Source organism: Xenopus tropicalis, chromosome 1, assembly GCF_000004195.4.
Source record: "Xenopus tropicalis strain Nigerian chromosome 1, UCB_Xtro_10.0, whole genome shotgun sequence".
NCBI classification, from domain to species: Eukaryota; Metazoa; Chordata; class Amphibia; order Anura; family Pipidae; genus Xenopus; species Xenopus tropicalis.
In genome coordinates this window covers 139,269,930-139,291,350 of record NC_030677.2, presented here as the reverse complement: position 1 = coordinate 139,291,350, position 21,421 = coordinate 139,269,930, and the positions used below count along the sequence as shown (strand labels likewise).

Here is a 21,421-nt window from a genome sequence, read left to right as displayed (position 1 = left end):
GAAAATGTTCATATTATAATCACAGCATAAAGATATCCTATTTAAATACGTTGAAGCACAGACAGGCATAAAAAATTCTGGCACAACAGCAATATAAATTAAGAGATTTTATTAGCCAGTAGTGATGTGCTGATCACCAGAAAAACTCAACCCCAATCTGCCCATCTCCGATTTCACCAAGTGGGTGGGGCCAAGCAGTGCAAAACTATAAATACAGGCTGCCAGAGGCAAAAGTAAAGCACAGTAATGTCGTGGGTGGAATGAGCAGATAGAGTGCATCCCAAACCAGCCTGCATCCCACAAAGAATGTGTGGATGTTAGCCCAAACCCATCCAAACTGTGATGGGTTTGGGCTTCCTAACCAACTAACCATGCCACAGCAGTGTGTAATCAATAGGATGTGTGCATGAAAGCAATGATCATGACTAATAATTAGGCAGTGCCTAGGAAGTATTGTATAGAGCACACACATCATTTTCATATAGTGTTTAGCCAAACGCCATGGACCTGCAAGACCCAAGGGATTTCTGTCAAACAGGATGGTAATGGGCCAAATAAGTAGTTTCTCTGATCCCTGTGATATTAGCCTAAGGACTCCCAGACAAAGTAAAAATAGACTTTTGTGACTCACGCGCATTGTCTCAAGTCAGGATCATCAATTCTGTCACAAAGGCCAAGACCCAAGAGGCAGCAGTCCTCAGCCAGGGGTAGGAATGTGTCTTTACCAAGTGTGCGAACAAGTATTCCAAGTGTATCTAGAATGGGGAAAAAGAAAAAAATATTTAATCATATACCCATAAACGTCAGAAAAGATATATTATTCTTGACTGACTTAAGACAAAAAAACTTCTTAAGATTAACAATTTTACCATGTTTACATTAAAGGTCCACTACAGTCCATGTTTTACTTTGTTTAATAAAAAAAATTAAGAAGTTAAAGTTCAGTTATTTCATTTTACGTTGCTACCCTATCTCCTGTTGAGATGATACTAACTAATTTGCCTATGCATCACTTCAGTTTTCCTAAGTTGTGCAAAGTTTCCTCCTGAAGGCAACTTTGATGCTCCGAGGGACTTTTTTGCAAGGCATGTAACCTACTGACCCATGATGCTTGGTCTAATGACATTTTAGATATGGTTAGAGAGTAAAAATATGCCAGATAGGAAACCATGGATGCCTATCTTGACCACCACAGAAATACTAACAGTACAAAAGGGATAATATAGATTATTGTTAAAAAAAACTGGGGCCCCTATCTGCCCTTCTCCTCTATATCTAAACACAACTGCGCCACCCACTTTCCACACCCTAATGGCAATGATAAATGAAGCTACTGGTACCATTATTTTTCTTTCTGTTTTTCTTTTGGTTTAATAACAGTTCATGGTATGTTCTTAAAAATGTTGCTGTTAAATGCATCACAGCATAACACAAAAACACGCTTTATAGGAGTAAGCTAGATGAATGTCATCAGAAATATTTCTGTAAAGCAACTTTGCTTAAAAAAACAAAAATCAAACATGCCAGATACAGATAATAACTTTACTATACCCACTACAGCAGGGACCTTTAAGCAGGGGGGGGAAAAAAAATCAAAGGGGAAAAAAAATCAAAGAGTTAAAAAGGCTACTCTTAAAATAACCAAAATATATAGAGCAGTGAGAATAAATAACTACAGCGTTTTCAAAACTATTTTTCAAAAATAAAAAGTTCTATTTACTGCCAGGTTGTTATTCTGGTGGTACGTCTGCCCATACTCATTAGATAATATGCAGATGTACAATAGATACTCTATAAAAAATACCAGTACTTGCATACAGTAGATTTAAATAAATAAGAATGCAAGCACAGCAAAGTGAAAAACCAATGAGCTGGACATATTTTTCTAAAGATTTCTGAAATACTGTAAAGCACCTGAAGAAGGAAACCCTAGGTCTTTCCAACGGTGATTCCCTTTATTGTTGGTGGCTTTTTTGAGAGATTAGTTACCCGTGGTAGCAGAGATTTATTGCGGGTGACTATTCCCCCTGTGGAACATTACCCTTAGTACTCTTTCATGACTAAACCTGTTAGCCAGATGTGATATGAATCTTTTAACCTGTTCTTGCTACTATCTACTGGGTTAGCAGAGCACTGAACATTAGAATAACATTATTTGTGTACAAATTACAAAACAGAAGAACTATATATGGTAAACTAGAAGATGCGTTTTACGGAAATTACAAATTTAATTCACTGCCAAACCTCTAATTATGAGTGATACAATTACACCTGATGTCTGCATGTACAGTCATGGTTTCCAGTTAGCCTTACGTATATGCCTCCACCCCCACCCAAATTAACCCGCTCCTCTTTCCAATCAACTTAATGATTTGTTCAAGTCCTTGCTGAAGTCCAAATTCTTTTCTCACTCACCAAGACACTGGATCTGGACAGGTCTCCCTTCTTCTGCTGTCTGCACCAGATGTACTTTTAGACATTCCATTACTGATGGGAAATATGGCAGCAACAGTTCATTGGCACCATTTGCTAGAAAAATTGCAAACATTTGTCACTGATAATTGCAAATAGTGACAAGGGAAAGCATAAACATATTAGGACAACAATATGTAGAGGGGAGGCACCAGTAAAAGGGAACAAACAGGAAGTTATATGAAAAGAGACAGCAAAGAGACTAAAAGAAAATTATACTGAGTACAGAATGGAACAGAATATTTATTCCTCCTACCAATGGACCCAAGGCAGCTCACTGACAGTTCTTTAACACGGTTACTATCTGAAGTTCGCAGAAATGTCAGTATTCTCTCCATGAGGGTTGGAAGATATGGCTCAATCTTACCGTCTGTGAAAAAGTGAAATAGAACTACAATCATTGAAAATAAATGCTACTTTCTTTACTTGATTTTACAAGTCTGAAGACTACCGCCAACAAGAGCTAACAAACAGCAACCAATGGAAGCTAAGCATGCAACCCAAGGCCTCGATTTAGCTTCCCTAGTAGTAATCACACATGTAGTGATACCTTTGCCAATCTATCCTTAATTTCCACTGGTCCCTCCCACAAAGTAAATGTGCTACATGCATTTCTATGTTTTGCTGTCCATTGGCAGCAGCCCAAACCTCACCAAGGTTTTCCACAAAGTTCCCAAGGGCATAAAAGACTTTAGTAAGATGGGCAGTATTTGATGGATCCACCCGACTGAAATATTCCAGAAGAAGCGGCAATACTGTATCTGAATAGTTGGTGATATCCGGCTAAAAATAAATCAAAGTAAAAAAAAAACCTCATTAGAATATGGATGGCAAGTTATGGGGAGGTGAGTATGCAAAGAATAACAGGCAACAAGGCAACAACGTGGAAAAAGGAATGAAAATGAATTATGTGGGACCATGCATAAAGAGTATGTTTTGTGAACTAAGTAAGTAGTGAGACAAATGCATAAGATCTAACAGGACACCGCAAACAGAAACTGCAAAGGGACTAACAATATGAAAATTGATGTACCATCACTGGCTCAATTATCTTTGAAACAGAAGAAATCATTTGACTCTTATGTTCTCTAAGAAGCTAACAGCCTATAAGAATGACAGCTGATTCACAGAAATGTATTCAGATTGGCAAAGCATATGAATATGATATGATGGTTGTGATGGTTCCATTGATATGATTTATCAATGGAACCATCAAAAACCCAGCCTATACCTTACATACAGAAAACAACACCATCTCACTCCACTGAAGGAGAACTCCCCCTGTACTCTTTGTGATTAAATTAGCAAAACTAAAAATAAAGAGAAAATAAAAAAGGGTAAAATATGCCCTGGTATCTCATGTACACAGAGGCCCAAACAGTACCTCCACAAACTCAATACATAGTGACTGCCTATGGCATCTTACACTAGCCCCTCTGGCATTTGCCAGAATCCAAAGCTTGCCAGTCCAGGACTTTGGCTGACGCAGCATGGCGGTCAGTGAATCAGCAGATGAGGAAGGGAAGATGACCTGCAGTTCAGCAAACCGCTCTTCAGTGTTTGGTATATTTGGTAAATTTATTTTACTTAACTTTAAGTTAGAAACCAGGAAAAAAATCCAGTGCTTACCTTACAGCAAGTGCTATTAAAGCATTTTTTCTTATTGATCATAATTTTTAAAAATTAAGTCTTTTGAAGATAACTTTTACCATAGCTGTTATTTGCTACTGCTGAAGTTTTTCAGATTGCCTTTCCCAGGGGGCACCATAGGCAACCCAGCCGGCTATCTTGCCTCCTCCCACCCCCCTCTGCTCCTGTGTGTGTGTGGAAAAGTTATAATGAAGGTTTGGGAAGACTCCCCAAATAAGCAAGGCCAGGGTCAGATTATTGTTTGCCCAGTCCATATTATTGTGCAGTTTGTAAAAATATACTTTTTTCTATACTTAAATACATAAAATGTATTTACATGGCATAAGCACTACATTTATGCTGTATTCTTGGACATTATACATCAAGGTAACACTGGGTTTATTGTACTTTCTTGTGAATTTTTATGCCATTGGACCAACTGAAATTAGAGTTTACCACAGGAAAATTCCACCACTCTCTATTCATTCTTATGCAGGGCCGGAACTAGGGGTAGGCAGAAAAGGCACCTGTCTTGGGCGCAATGATAGGGGGCGCTGGGCAGGTACCTTTCCTGCCTACTGCTAGTATGCCGTCTCTTGCCCCACCGCTTCTCTAGTGCGTGCGTGGGGGGAGGGTGCAGGGGTGAGCTAGCCAATCAGGTGGTACTGCAATTAAAAAGTTTTTTAATATATAGTTATTGTGCAGACTGTAGGAGCAGTGCCAGCATTGTGTCACTGTATGCTGCCTGTGTGTGCCATACACACAGGCAGCATAGGGCAAGCAGAGTATGGCACACACAGGCTGCATAGGGCAGGCAGAGTATGGCACACACAGGCTGCATAGGGCAGGCAGAGTATGGCACACATAGGCAGCATAGGGCAAGCAGAGTATGGCACACAAAGGCAGCATAGGGCAGGCAGAGTATGGCACACACAGGCAGCATAGGAAAGGCAGAGTATGGCACACACAGGCAGGGTAGGGCAGGCAGAGTATGGCACACACAGGCAGGGTAGGGCAGGCAGAGTATGGCACACACAGGCAGAGTAGGGCAGGCAGAGTATGGCACACACAGGCCGCATAGGGCAGGCAGAGTATGGCACACACAGGCAGCATAGGGTAGGCAGAGTGTGGCACACACAGGCAGCATAAGACAGGCAGAGTATGGCACACACAGGCAGGGTAGGGCAGGCAGAGTATGGTACACACAGGCAGAGTAGGGCAGGCAGAGTATGGCACACAAAGGCCAAGTATGGCACAAACCAGCCAAGAATGGCACACACACAGTGAAAGTATGGCACACGCAGGCAGAGTAGGGAAGGCAGAGTATGGCACACACAGGCAGGGTAGGGAAGGCAGAGTATGGCACACACAGGCAGGGTAGGGAAGGCAGAGTATGGCAGGTTGTTTCTGTACTACAACAATTAATAAGGGTATGGTCATGTGATAACACGGGTGTGGTTTAAAGTGGGTGCAGTTTCAAAAAGGGGAGTGGTCAAAACTGGCTTCCATTATCGGCCCTCCACCACGTAGGTCGGAAAAATTCCGGCCCTCGGTACCACAGAAGTTGGACAGCACTGGCCTAGGGTGCCCAGTCGGCTTGCCTGCCCCTGTTCCAATGGGATTTCAAATTAAATGGTCTACTCTAACTTCCACCCATTGATAAATACACTACTAAAAATCCCATAGGAATGACAAGAAAGAGGTGGAATTTTACTGCGGTGAACTATAGGGTTAACTAGCCTCCCTAAACAAAAAAAAAATCACCCTTTAACTAAAGTGATGCATGGGTCGAGGCCAAACTAAACCACAGCTTCTCGCCCTTGGTCCAACCAGTCCAGTCCAGGGGTTGAGAGCCAACATTTAGAACTGTGCCCAAATGCTTCCTATGGCAACATGAGAAGGACTGGCCGTCAAATCACTTACAGCAGCACAGGGTTGGTGAGAGCAGCTGCAGTGGTTATGAAAAGTTACTGTATGCTTCAGGTGGGCAACCCACATTGCCACACATCCTAGGGGGATCTATGGGCCAGCCCATGCATCAATACTGTGTATGAACCCACTGACATAAACCCACTATGCCCCAGATAAAATAAGTATGTAGTGAAAATATCTAGGAATGCAACAAGTCTAGGGATTTGTCCCAATACCAAATCAAAATCACCTACTATTTTGCATATCCAAATTCAAGCAAATTAGGCACATTTGTGTAATAAATTAAAAAAACAAAACAAAACCTGTTTCCTTCAGTTACCCACTGCTTTAAGGTCACATGACAATAAGAGTTGAGATGTGGTTCTCCTAAATACTGAAATCAGCGAATCACTAATATCTGAAGAATGCACATAAATAAATTAGGCAGGTTAAAAACAAAAATCTCACTTGCAAATGTTCCGAAAATTGTCCCAAAGCATAAAAAGCTGCATTTCTGACCACCTGATTGTCATCTGAAAGGGACTGGCATACTAAACTTAACATTGGCTGGAGGTGTCTGAAAACAAAAGAGAAGACAGTAGTTAATAAGCTAAAATATCTAAAAGAATACATTTATTAAATGTATGCCAAATTAATACACGCACCCAATAAGAATTGTTTTGTGGGGTTTTTTTTTTGGTTTTTTTTTATTGCTAGAAATGTTAAACTAATGAGAATCACAATATATCTGCGGTCCATTGCCATGACTATAGACCACATGTGGCAAACACAAGGCCCAGGGGCTGAATACGGCCATTCTGGCTGTTTTATGTGGCCCCTGGTGACCGTGCAGCACCAAGCAAAGAATTACAACAAAATCTACCATGAATTTAATATCTATTAGGTATGTAAATTAGTTCTGTATGAACTCCTTATACTTAATAAATGCTGACAGACAATCTAGTTGCATAAAGCATGTAATGTTGATTATTATGGACATCCATTCAATCTGGAAAGTAGAAAGGAATATGAGATCACACATTTGTCTATTGTAGCAGGACATTCACTGAGGCACACCCATACAGTTATGGGTCCTGACCCCAAGGTTAGGAAATATGGATGCAACCAATGCCAGAGATAAATTATAGCTATTCATTTGATTAAAGTTTTGTGCAATGTCGTAAATGAATTTTAATGATCCGCTGGAAGTATGGCCACTATATTATCACCATATTACTATATTACTACATGAGATTGGAGTAAAGGTGGCACTCTTGGATCTCAAAAGTTTGTGAATCCTTTAAAAATTTCTATATTCTTATATGAATGTGACCTAAAACATCATCTGATTTTCAAACAAGCCCTAAAAGTAGATGAAGAAAATGTAGTTAAACAAATGAAACAAAAATTCATATATTCATGTATTTATTAAAAAAAATGATCCAATAACATCTGCATGTGGCAAAAGTAAGTGAATCCTTAGGATTATCATATAATCTGAAAGTGAAATCAGAGTTTGGTGTTTTCAGTCAGTGGGATGACTATCACGAGTGAGAGACCCTGTTTTATTTAAAGAACCCGGGATCTAGCAAAGAACACATTTGTGGATGTGTATCATGGCTCAAAGAAAGGAGGTCCTCAGAAAAGAGTTGTTGATGTCTATAAAGCTGGAAGAGGTGACAAGACTATCTCTAAAGAATTTGGACTTCACCAATCAACAGTCTGTTGTGTAGACAGATTGTGTAGAAATGGAGGAAATTCAAGACTTTTACCTTACGCAGAAGTGGTCAACCGTTAAAGATAACTGCAGCTGCAAGGCGTCTAATAGTCAGAGAAAATTACAAAGGACCCCAGGGTATCTTCTAAACAACTAAAGGCCTGTCTTACATTGATGAATGTTGATGTTCAGGGGGACATTGAACAGAAATGGTGTATATGACAGTGTAGCAAGGAGAAAGCCACTGCTTTCCTACAAAAATATTGCTGAATCTACAGTTCACGCGGACAAAAGCAGAAGGTCACTGGAAGAATGTTTTGTGGGCCGATGAAGCCAAAATAGAGCTATTTGTCTTAAGTGTGTAGTATTAAATTTGGAGAAAGAAAAACACTGCATTCTAGCACAAGAACCTTATCCCATATGTGAAACATGAATTCTGAAGGAAAAAGACATCTGTCCAAGAATTAAATCTGAAAAGACAGTGGGTCATGCAGCAAGACAACAACAACAGAAGTCATACTACCAAAACAAGGTTAAAGATGAATAAAATTAATGTTCTTAATTTATATGGACTATAGAGGGGGAAACAGATTAGAGTGTTTGGATAGAAAGGAAACATTGGATGTTTGCCCTTAATACTTTTGCTGAGCTTAATAATTGTATTATATTGTGGGTCCCAATATAAAGCTGCCCAATTAATGTTTGTTTAAATCAATAAAACAAGTAAAGGTGGTTTTAAACAGAGTGTGTAAGTGTTCCTTAATGAGAACTAACCTGAAAGGGTAGTTATTTTGCCTGTGGAAATGGAGGGATGTTGTAGAAGTTTACAATAGCCTTGAACTAGGTAGCCTGCAATGTCCATCAACAAGTTAAAGGGCAAAATGCCAATTTTACATACAAAAGAGTCATACATACTTGTCACAAATGAAGTCTGAACAACCTTCACTAAGAACTGCCAGACACATAAGGCCTGCCTTCCGCTGGTAGGGGTTTGAACTTAGAAGACAGGGTTCCATGAGGGGGGACTGAAGAGAAAAAATAAAACAATTAAGTAAAACATTAATAGGAAGAGGAAACAATAAAGGCAAATAAGGTACGCTAAACAGCCTTTACAGAATTTAAAAATGATAAAGCCTTTAAATTCTATTTAATAGAGGGCTGACATATGAAAAGGATGAGGTAGTTGTTAATAAAGGTTACAGGCATTTCCTAACTTACCAGTTCTTTAAATAGTTTCTCAGGAGGCAGATGAAGAGCCAACATATCGATCACCTGCATTTCAGAACACATGCAGAAACATACATAAAGATATTTATATGGTCTATACAGTAACGGTGGCCATAAACACATAAAATTTTACAAAACATAATATAACATAGCAAGCATTAACAAATCTCATATCTGACCTGCATAGCATATTCCTTTGGTGTTTCAACGCTGTCCTCAATGTCATCATCCTCATCTTCTTGGTCCTCCTTATCCATCTCTCCTGCAGGTGGCTCCGCACACATGATTGGAAAAAGGGAGTTGAGAATCTGCGAGAGCAGCTTCTGCTTGATTATGGACTGTGGAGTAGACATAGGTCATAATTAAATGCACCCCTAGGCGATCAGACCACATTTTTATTCAAGAAATTAGCAACTAGCAACACCTTCAGCTTAGCTAATGCTAACTTGCAGTGGTGCAGAGAGAGCAGACTGTGGTTCACCAAGAATGGTGCGAAACGGTTTTACAGAATAAGGTTCAAGGCTCATTTTATAAATACACATTTAATTTTACCCTAAAATTCTGAAAGTACTGATAAAAAGGCAAGCCAGCAAAAGTGCATTAAGTCAGGAGGAATGGAGAATCTTTTTTAATCAAGCCACTTGACAACTCACCTTGCTCTTAAGTTTGATAAGACACATGATACAAGAAAGTGCCTTCACTCTGAGTTCATCAGAAAGGCCCAGGTTTACTGCTATCTGAAAGAGGGAGAAATGATAGAGTGTTAGTTTCTACCACAATATCCTTCTTTTGCCCTGTATAAGTACCTGTTACCACTATTCATGAAAAATATAATATCTATGTTCTATACGCAATATTTTGCTACACCCTTGTTCATTTCAAAAGGGAAAAAGTAGCAGCTTGGTATGCCACTAAAAGGGAAGGGGTTAAGAAGTGGGAAAGTATGTCACCAAGTGGGGAGACGGTGGGGGGGTGGAAGTGTTTGTATGCAGGTTACTGGACAGGAGGAGTCTGCATACAGGTTCGTAATTGCCTGCGTGGGGTAAAGGAAGGATTGTATTACATCAAGGTATGCTTTTGAATTTACGGAGTGTTGTTTGTGTTTGAGGCTACTTCACTGCAAAATATTTAGCTTTAACTAGTATAAAATGTCTGATTCCTTAACAGGCTGGTGTTTTCACTAGGCAGGAATGCCCACCCACAGATTACTCTGGTCACCAGAAAAGCCAGGATTTAAAATTCTCAGTGTATTTTATAACAACTACATAGGAAAATATCTACCAGCTACTGCAAAACAGAAGTTATCTTAGAATTGCAATACCAAATAAAGACCCTATGCTTTTATGGTCATAGAACTCGATGGTTACTTCTAATATCCTCAAGAGGTGTTACATTATTTCCTATAATACATATGTTGTGATGGGTCATGTGACTAAAGGTGGCCATACTTGTTGAGATCTGCTCATTTGGTGACGTTGACCACCACCTCCTCTCCCTATTTGCCCTAAGGTGGACGATATTGGGCTAATTCAATCGATTGGCCCTAGGGACAGATGATCGTATTACAACTGCTGGCATAGGCGCCATCAGACAGAGGACCTGGCCGATTTTTGTCCATTTATCAATCGGGGAGGCCAATCAAGGGGCCCCATACATGGGCAGATAAGCTGCTGAATCAGTCTAATGGACTTGAATTGGCAGCTTAAGTTTGCCCGTGTATGTCCACCTTTGCTATAGGCACTATTTATATGCAATTACATCACAGAATACAGTTTCTAAGGATGCATTTTATAAGGCATTGGTGGTTTGTGTATTAAGGTCTTACTGTAAGCAATCTGAGGATTTCAGTTGTAGAAAACAAGACATTTATCAACTGTTGGCAGAGAAACAGTTACCTCCAGACAGAAGTGAACAGTATCTGCTATGTAGTGAACTATGACAGGGACCTCATCCTCCATTAGAACATCAAAAAATTCCATTGCCTCACAAGCTTGAACCTTTAAAAAAAAAAAAAAAGAAAAAAATAGGTAAGTGGGGAGATTGAGACAAAGTACAAAGCAAGAATATTTAAAAGAGTCTTTTTAAAAGAATTGTAGAAACCCTTTGGAGAAGAACTGCCTTTTTACTATTCTACTCCTATTGAATTTTTACTAGAGTTTAATGGACACAAGTTTGCATCAGAAATGACGGAGTAGATGTTCTGCATCCACCAAATCTGTCCTGGAGGGATTTAGCAGAGCTCTAAGCTGTGGTGTCATTTTTTTTAGAAGTTTTAAAGGAAATTCTATGGAATACATAACACGTAAACCTTCCATACTGTATTATAAGTATGCTTAAATGTAAACTCAAAAAGGAGTATTTTTTCATTAAGCCCTTACAGGTGATAGTTCACTTGATACATAATTTGTTCCAGCATCATCAATATAGGGTCCTTATTCAAAAAAAGGACAGTAAGGAAAAATGTGATCTCAATCTTTCAATTTATTAAACAATGTATTTGTATTCAATGATTGTGACTTTGGTTATAAGAGAGTTTAAAATAAAACAACAACCAATTATTTTGTCATTAGTCACTGTTATTACATCATGTAGCAAATGAAATCTCAGTCTTTCTTCACACAATTATATGTTCTAGTTAGGAGTAATATATAAAACAGGAAAAGAACTTTGGATTAAAGGCTGTGAGCTATTTACCTGGTTAACCTGGATTAATTGTCTGATGGCCGCTAGGATTTTTGGAATAAAAGGTCTCAATAAATTCTGGGGAATGAAGAGAAATATTTTAATAGTAGGTATAAGAATGATTTGTAAATAGCAGTAAAAAATGGCATGAAAAGGGAAGACAGAGGAAACCATTCCACCATAAATATAAACAACCTCTCAAAGCCTGCAGAATTAAGTCAGCGAGCAGGATTGAGAACTTGTGATGACTACCTATCAGCACAAATATCTGTTATTAGCTTATTAATGTTTTTTTTTTTTTTTAAAGTCTCTCTAAGTGTACCATAGCAGTAATGTAATTTACTGTAGTGGCCTTGCTGAAGCAACATGAAGCCAGAAAGATAATGCTTTATCAATGATAAGAAAAGTGAAAGTCTGCAGGAGTACATAAGAAAGCTAAGCAAATAAACAGTATCAGTATTCAGAAACACAGTTTAAAGAGAAGAATTATTCTGTACTCACAGTTTCATTTCCAACTATATAGGGCAGTATACAAGTAAGAGACTGCACTGTATAGTAGATAAGAGGTCCATTATGAAGATCACTAAGTGTCTGCTTAAAAAGGCCAAGTAAATCATGAACATGGGGTTGAAAAAGACTAGCCTTCAGATGTAACGAACACCAAAGAACCAAAATTCCAACCTACAAGAGACAAAGAAAGAAGTTTAAGCTCTCAATGAGGAGTCTGAATTTTAAATATTAAAACATATAAATATTAGAAACATACAACAGATATACTTAGCACACATAGGCTCATGTCATACTAGGCGTTTCTCTGCTGACATAAAATTGAAGATGTTGAAACTAACAAACTAACAATTCTGCACGTGTGGAGTGTGACAGTGACAGGCAGGTGTTCCTTCACACAGTAGTGTGCAAAACTGGCAGTTTTCAGCCACCTAGTGTAGCATTAGCCTTACTATTAACAAGCTATTACTTTATATATTAAAGAGCCAGTAATCCCAGACAATGAAAATGGTTTAAAAGTATTTCAATATAATGCTAGTTTTCAAAAATTCTGCATAATTTGGTTTAATGGAAACTTCCCTAATATCCCCTCTTAAAGGAGAAGGAAAGGCTAAGTCACTTGGGGGTGCCAAAATGTTAGGCATCCCCAAGTGACTTAGATTGCTTACCTTTTACCCCGGGCTGGTGCCCCTGTACGAAGAGAACAGCACCAGCCCGGGGTAGCAGTGAGCACTTCCTACTTCCTATTCACTTGCACGCGCATGCGCAGTAGAGTGAAAAGCCGAACTTAAACAAGAAAGTCGGCTTTTCACTCTACTGCGCATGCGCCGGCCCACGGATTTCGCAGGCAGAAGAGAGAGGAAGGAGGAATCGCTCGCTACAGGTATCCTGGGCTGGTGTTGTTTTCTCCTAACAGGGGCACCAGCCCAGGGTACAAGGTAAGCGATCTAAGTCACTTGGGGGTGCCTAACATTTTGGCACCCCCAAGTGACTTAGCCTTTCCTTCTCCTTTAACTGATTAATTACCAAGAAAACAGTCAACAACATATTTACATTTTGTGCATACTTTCAGGTGTCAGGGTCCCTTTACCCAACAGATAACATAATCTATTTTGAAAGTAAAGGCGAATCAACCTAGATGACGGCAAACCTGTTTTTGGTCTGGAACATCACTATGAGACAACTGCAGCACAAATTTGATGAACTCTGGCCAGTGCTCCAATCTTTCATTCTTCAGGATTACTGCGATCAGCTGAGCAAGAGCATACCGGACCTTGTGTCTATAAGAACCCCAGTATATGCAACATTTAAAACGAGTGAACAAAACAATTATAGAAAGAGAGAAATTAAAAAAAAAAAAGGCATGAAAGGAAAAAGCCATTAAAAGCAGAGATTCCTAAAGGTTATGAGGGTGCATGGTTGGGGCCGAGATTCAGTTATGCTGAAATTTGGAGAGAATGCCTATATTCACATGGAATGCTAGCTTAAAGGTCAGTGAGGGTAAGGTTTGGGGAAAAACTAATGTGACATCCTAGATATTGTAAAAACTGTTGCTGAATTATAAACCAGCATTTTGCTGTAAATTTGTTATGAGCTAAGGGCTGCCAAGGCCTTGGTTTAAGGGCTGAAACAAGTTTGAAAACACAGCATTGACAGACATAAAATCAAGATACCGGGAGAAAATGTAGCACCAAAATACAAACTGATCCAGGCCCAAGTTCACATGGAAGATCTTAGTGTGGGCTTGCCTCTAATATTAGCTACAAAAAACAAGCCCCTGATCACATGTCCTACACCACTGGATAAAAAAGCCCAAGGAATGACACACTGTAGTCAGTTTACAAACTGGAAACTAGAATTTATGAAATAAATTGTAATGAATGGACTGCATCTTTTTGCAATTTGGTGTATTTTTAGAGTACCATACCTTGGCATGTCAGTAATTATTGTGATTGATAATTTGGTGACAATTGATATATTTGGTGACAATTTGTATGTTACAAATAAAACATAGTTTGAGTAACTAAGTTTAGTTACCAAGAAAACCTGTGGCATTTAAATTTATGAATGAGATGCAGGAAAAAAAGATTTTTGGCATTAAAAGAAAAACTGTAGAGACAGGACACAGCAGTGATGAGAATAGTCAATATAAGAAGGAATGGGAATGACTGACTTACTCTGGTTCCCTCTGAATTGATTCCAACACAATGATCTTCAAGCTAGAATTAAGCATTTGAAATTTGCATTTTAATAGTTACACAAAAGGATAATCAGAAGGACAACAAATTTCCGCAGTTATACTGCCAGCATACGCAAATAAGAACCATAAATGGCCTTAAATGCATATTCTTTGTGAAAAGTACTACCTAGACCAGTGATCCCCAACCAGTGGCTCGTGAGTAACATGTTGCTTACCAACCCCTTGGATGTTGCTTGGATGTTGGGTATGAAAGGCTGGGGATTTCTGACCTAGACCAATAGCTGTGAGTTTTTAGAATTGAAAGAAAAAGTATTTCTCTTTTTGGACATGAGCTCATTCAGCTAAAGTCCCTCTGCTATTTATAGTGGGTGGTACACTTATTCTCTGGGAAGAGACTTCAACTCACAGAATCCATTACTTCACAATGGAACGAGTCGAGGGGGTGGTCGTCTGAAACAGTCACCCAATGGGGGGTCAGTAAACTTGTCCCAAAGCACACAGAAACAGACTTTTACAATTTCCATGCAAACTGTAAAATCAGGTGCGACTGTGTAAAAATAATTATAATTACAAGTTTTTTACTTACTTATGCTGTTGCTCTGGTTGTATTGCTTTCCAATGTTTGTTGAGACGCCTTCGCAGTAAAACTGCAGCAAACTGACGGATCTAGGACAGATAAGCACACTGCTGTTTTGAGAGCCAAAGACACATTTTATCAATAATGCATAAAGATGGTGATCAGCTGGGGCCTGACAAGGCATTTACTGGGCAAGGCTTTTAAGATGCATATATTAACTGTATTGTATTGTGCTCTATTAATGTATATTTTGTGTTCCATTTTAAAAAATGCAATTAAATTCAATTTGTAGTTCTACTAGTAGCACTTACCTGACGATGTAGGCCCAGTGCATATGCAATCTGCTATATCCTATAAACTGATAAACCCATATTTGTCTGGTAAAGGATACTACATTTACAAAGAATCAATAAAGAAATATTCTAAAAAGGTATAACAGAGTACCTGCCTAACACGTTTCACTGTGCTAAATGTAAATACTGCACTTCAAATATTTCTAGGTGAATATAGCTATTAAAGGGGACATATAGTCTTTTTGAAAAACACACTTATTATGGTGATAATGAATAATACATGGAACCTGATTTCATCTGGGCTAAAAGGAAATGTTAATTACACCATCATTGGAACTCCTCCTTCATGTGCTTTACGGTCCTTGCCGACCAGAAGCACAGTAGGATGTGGGAAGCCAATTGTATGTGTTTTCACACGTGGAAATATCTGCTAGTTCCCCGTCTGGTCTGTCTAGCTAAAGATTGCTTGGCATCCTACAGCGCAAAGTGCTGAGATCTGCCTGCTCTCCATAAGAGCCTCAGTAGAAAATGAATTGTTGATTGATACCAGTAAGACATTGTGTGAAATTTTCATAAAAGCAGTAGTAATATTAACTTTGTTAGAGTTCCTCTCTCAGAAAAATCCTTCATTGATGGGGCCAAAGTCTGTGTAGCTCTCTCCCTTCTCCTGCTCCCCCTCCCACAAGAATACATAAGAACTCCCCCTCCCATCACAATGTGTGATCTGAGCTACCAACGGCTAGACTTGCAGCAGGAAGCTAACAAGACCAAGCTAAAATGGCAGCTGCTATTTTAAACGAACAGAGGGAACTGCTAGGGCTATTTACTCAGGTATAGTAAAGCTTTCTGCAGAATAAATATAGTGTTCTAGGTGGCACTAATGTGGCCAATATATTGGCAGTAAAATGCCAAAATTACTTTCCTTCTCCTTTAATATTTAAAAATGTTGGAATTTTTATTCAAGTATACCTGTAGTTCTTGAGATCCTCTCAATATATCAAACAATGCTGGTATAATTTGTGGATCCTTAAAAGCTTCTTTTAGCTGAGCTGTGGCCTAAGAGAAAGAAACACAAAAACATAATTTTAAGTAGCCATACTTAAGAGAGATACACGTTTACAAGGCATTGGCATAATTAAAGGGGTGGTTCACCTTAAATTTAAGTATGTTATAGAATGGCCAGTTCTAAGTAAATTCTAAATTATTTATTATATATTATATTAGTTTTTTAATTATTTGCCTTCTTCTTCCAACTCTAAACAGTTTTTAAATGGGGGGTCACTGACCCCAGCAGCAAAAAAACTATTGCTCTGTGAGGCTACAGTTTTATTGTTATTGTTGCTTTTGTAACTTTTTTTTCTGTTTAGTCCCTCTCCTAGTAATATACCAGTCTCTCATCCAAACCACTTCCTGGACTGAAAATGAAGTAACTAAAAACTGTAAATAATAAAAAATGAAGACCAATTGCAAATTGTCTCTAAATATCCCCCTCTACATCACACTAAAAAATTGCCGCAAAGGTCATCAAACCGTTTAAAATAAATATACTGGAAAATGTGGCTCCGGGTATGAATCTGCAACATTGGTCATTCCCAAAGTCCCACAATACAATATGCAGTCTAACTGATTTTGGGATACAGAAACTACAGTTTGCAGCACCTTCAGTACAAAAGGTTACCTATTCCTGTCTTTTGGGATATCAAAGAAATCACAAGTTAAAAAACCTTAAAAAAGGGAAATGACTTAAGTCCCCTGTCTGCCCAGTATCTGGAAATAAAACAACAGTATTATTTTAGTACTTTTAACCTCTAAACACATACAGAGCCATGATGCCTGCTTAGCATCACAAATCTGCTGAAATGATTAAAAGTATTCTACATCTCCTATGCTAAGTGATCACTATAACCCTGCAGAGCCCCGCATGGCAGTCTCTTCTGCTACAATGAAGTGCATTGATTGGAATAGTATCAGCCCTCAACCCCTTCAATTTGTAGGTTACTGTCCCTTTATAACATTGGTGCACAAAGCAATACAAGTACAGCACCCAGTTTCAACCCCTCAGGTAGACTGTGGCTGATCAGGTGATATAAGCAAATAGCTTTGGTTGCTATGGGTTACACACTTCTGCATCTGCGACTTGAAAACTTTGACTCGTTCAAACGCCCTGAGTTCTTTCAGTACCTGACCCCACAGACATGCTACTTTATAGCCATGCAGTAACACTATTTGTTCCTAAGCCCGTCTAAGCTCTCTCTATTCGCCAATGTCACATTCCCACCATACCTGCTGAATAACAGCATTATCTGGCTGCAGCAAACTAGTTAGGATCGTCTCTAGAATCTGGGCCATCAGGACCGGCTAAGAATGTTCCGCCTAGCCCAAATACCAGAACCGGCAGCTCTCCACAGCTGTCTCGTCCACGTGGGTGTCAGTCGTCATAAGGAACTGGGTTTCCGAGTTGGGCGCCATCTGCCGGCCGGAGGCTCGAATAGTGCGGGGCAAACGTCATAGGGAAAGAATGTATGTCCTGAGCAAGCGGCCAGACAGAGCGGGACTGCTCACATTATCACATTCTGTATCACGCATTGAAAACAGTAAAATAAAAGCCTCTGCTGAGGGCGGAGGGTTATGTGATTTGCAAAATGTCTCCAGTGGAGCTGCAACGTTCCATAAAGGGTTGCTAGCGTGTAAATACATTTTCAATATTGATTGCCAAGTCCTATGTTGTGTCAAAACGTTTCTGACTGTAGCTAAAGAGTTGGATATAAACTGACAAAAAAGCTAGTTATACAGACCAATGCTTATCATTTGTGTCACATGTTAAGACTGGTAATAAGGTACAAAGCACTTTTTATATAATACCCCAGAATGGCAACTAATACACCTAGCTGGATGTGTGCATATTAGTAAGGCAGGTAATATAGTTCAGTGGACATGATACCAAATATAGGCAGTACTGTTTTAGCCACAAGGCAAGGTGGCAATTTAGCCTGCCTATCACCAAAATAAGTTCTTTAAACCTTCTTAAAGAAGTTGGCTTTCACCTGATGTTGAGTCCTATTGCACCAGTGGAGGAGGGAGGGTCACCCAAGAACATCTCTGACTAAGCACTGACTTCTTTAGAAAGCAAACTAGTGTTTTTTTGTAGCAAGTCTCTATTGTAAATGTACTTATTTTCACTATAGTGTGTTGACAAAAAGCCCCTATAAGAGCCATTTTCCCATATTTTTAGCCTTTAACTGCCAGCTGATTTGGTCAAGCCGATACTTTAATTACCAGACCGTTTTTTTCAAAAGCTGCCAGTGCAGAAAGAGAACCCTTTACTTTGAAGCATGTATGTTTTATTCTATGCAACTACGTGCCATGCATTACATGACATGCGTTTTGTCAATCCAACGCCATCCTACAAAATCTCCTGTGGAATTTAGCCCTTAGTGTTGCTTACTCTGCACATTCGGAAAACCCCAGGTCCCGAGCATTCTGGATAATAGGTCCCATACCTGTAAAATTTTAGCTCCCCCATGACCCTCTTCATGTGCTTGAGATAAGTGGCATGGGGACAGCTATAATCCTGCTGCCTTCTAAGAGCTGTCCCTGAAATAAGTCAAGAAAATATGCAGGTACAATGAAACTGTGAGTAAAATGCAGGACTGTGTACTTAGGGTACATCAACTCAGAAGGGCTGGAAATACAGTGCAATTTTTGCACATGATCGCTAGTTTGTGACCAAAACATTCCATATATATTATATATATATATATATATATATATATATATATATATATATATATATATATATATATATAGGTATTGGATCCCTTATCCGGAATATATAATTAATATATCAATATATATATATATCAATATATATCAATATATATATATAATGAAATAATTTAACCCCTATTGTAAAACAGAAGGGTATTAAAAGTAAACAAGGTGTTCCATCACTGTACAAAGGCATAAAGTTGAGTACTTTTATACAGGTCATGGAACACTAAAGTGACTTGCAATGGTGCACTATGTGGTGTTCAAATGGACCAGGGCAATAAGTAAGCAATTTTATTCACTAAGTAGTGCCTAAGAATCTAGCAACCCCAAAGTAAATCAGAGTTTACTCTGCAATTAATTTCCCTTGGAACACTGTAAAACACTGAAGTTTGAAACTTCTTTAAAGTGCTATCTTGGATCAATCTTTGGTGTTTTGGTCACTGCTAGTGTCTGTTAAGAGTCCTGTATGTAAAATACATTTTGTAAATTACTATTTGCTGTACTTTTTTAATAATTCTTTTTTCAAAGTAATTTTTGCTTTACTTTGCTGTAGGAAGTGTTTTTCAGTGATGATTGCCTCCGGGGTCTTTACCTTTGCTGACAACAGTAGACAACCCAAATGCAGTGTGTGCCATAGCTCTTTGACCTAATTATAGTATTTTGTTTTCAGTGGAGGTAGGTGGGGGACGAGTATGCTCCCATGAGGAAACAATACAACCTATTTCTGAAGATCTACAAGTAGCAGCTACTTATGTGCCTTTGTTATACAGGTATGGGATCCCTTATCCAGAAACCCATTATCCAGAAAGCTCCGAATTATGGAATGCCCATCTCCCATAGACTTCATTTTAATCAAATAATACAGAATTTTAAAACTGATTTCCTTTTTTTCTGTAATAATAAAACAGTAGATTGTAATTGATCCCAACTAAGATATAAGTAATCCTTAAATGATGCAAAACAATCCTATTGGGTTAATTAATGTTTTATTGATTGTTTAGTAGACTTATGGCATGGAGATCCAAATTACGGAACGACCCCTTATCCGGAATACCCTTGGTCCCGAGCATTCTGGATAACGGGTCCTATACCTGTATAAGCATCCTTCTGAGTAAAGGTTGCCATATACAGGCCGATAAAAGCTGCTGACAGATGTCGATTAGGCAGGTTTAAAAAAACCTGTCAGGGCGAAGAATGCATTGGCTTGTTGTTGCTGCCCCTGATGGCCTGCTAGTACTGCATTGTAACCTGATCGTTTGGCCCTTGGCCCATATGTTCGGATTAGTCAGAAATCAACTACCTACAGGGGGGCATTTCAATTAAAGATTCACTCGTTTGGTGACCTCTCCAAACTAGCGTATCTTTACACATATGGCCAGCTTAGGTGTACTTGTTTTTGTACCACCTCTATAAGCCTTTACTGGAAGTACGTACACAATTGCCTTAGCAAAAGGTTTCTCTGTATAGGGAAGGCAAGGAAACAGGTATGCAACATCTTCCTCCACTTAACAAGCTCACACAGATTCAGTTCTTTTTCTGTACACCTTTCTTATATTTGAAAATGTTAAAAGTACATTTTTTTTAACACAAGTTTATTTTCATTTTAGCAACTGTTTACCTGTAAAAGAAACATAAGAACAACATATACAACTATATTTATTTACCCCAGTATTGCACATTGAATTATTTACACCTTTAGTTCTCTTTTGCATATTTAAAATCCTCCAGGAGCCATATGCCTATATATGTTTATAAGGGGAAATTCATCTCATAAATAACTTTTATGTTGTAGACATATATGATGAGATGACGGTCAGTGATTTTTAGTCTTCATTTTTTTATTACTTATTTTTCTATTCAGACCCTTTTCCATTTACCTCCCAGTCATTCAAACTATTGCCTGGATTCTAGACATCATAGCTATGAGATTACAGTTAAATCATTCAGAATACCATTGACTGAATGATTGAAGTCATACTAAGTTCATTTTAAGTTGAATATCCCCTTTTGTCACACCAGGCTTTTCTTCACTGGTAGAAAAATGCCAGTAGTAAAAATACCAGTTCGTACCTTCCACCCCATGTTCAGTGCATAGACAGAGACAGAAAAGACATCTACTAGCTGGTGCGCACATGGAGCAAATTATAGCCTGAAAGTCCTTTTTTTGGCCAAAATATGCCTGTGTGTTCACTGACAAGGACAAGTATGCAATGCCCCTGCCTGGTGTGAAAGCCTTACAAGACAAGGAAAGCCATTTACCTTAAAGTATAACAAATTTTCCTATGTGCCACAACCTTACTTGGGTTAACATGTGCTTTATATTACTTCTTCAGACGGGCATGTTGAAGATTTGGAAAAAAAGCATGATGCTAATTAAAAAAAAATCCCCTAAAAGGGCAGATTTTTTAAAGAATAGTTACTGGTAGATGCATTAC

At 38.7% G+C, this 21,421-nt stretch overlaps 1 protein-coding gene across 1 annotated transcript in view; it reads right to left on the bottom strand.

Moving 5' to 3' along the window:
* ipo4 (importin 4) overlaps nucleotides 1-17,628 on the bottom strand; it is a 36,054-nt gene extending 18,426 nt beyond the window's left edge. Inside the window, 17 exon segments of the mRNA NM_001008010.2 lie at nucleotides 632-755; nucleotides 2,416-2,529; nucleotides 2,729-2,842; nucleotides 3,126-3,255; nucleotides 6,481-6,589; nucleotides 8,645-8,754; nucleotides 8,948-9,001; nucleotides 9,136-9,294; nucleotides 9,610-9,693; nucleotides 10,852-10,953; nucleotides 11,651-11,716; nucleotides 12,140-12,319; nucleotides 13,296-13,425; nucleotides 14,323-14,364; nucleotides 14,932-15,011; nucleotides 16,185-16,271; nucleotides 17,499-17,628. Of these exon segments, the coding sequence (NP_001008011.2) occupies nucleotides 632-755; nucleotides 2,416-2,529; nucleotides 2,729-2,842; nucleotides 3,126-3,255; nucleotides 6,481-6,589; nucleotides 8,645-8,754; nucleotides 8,948-9,001; nucleotides 9,136-9,294; nucleotides 9,610-9,693; nucleotides 10,852-10,953; nucleotides 11,651-11,716; nucleotides 12,140-12,319; nucleotides 13,296-13,425; nucleotides 14,323-14,364; nucleotides 14,932-15,011; nucleotides 16,185-16,271; nucleotides 17,499-17,564 (1,751 nt within the window). The 5' untranslated portion in view covers nucleotides 17,565-17,628.
* Between the last annotated feature and the right edge of the window lie 3,793 nt (nucleotides 17,629-21,421).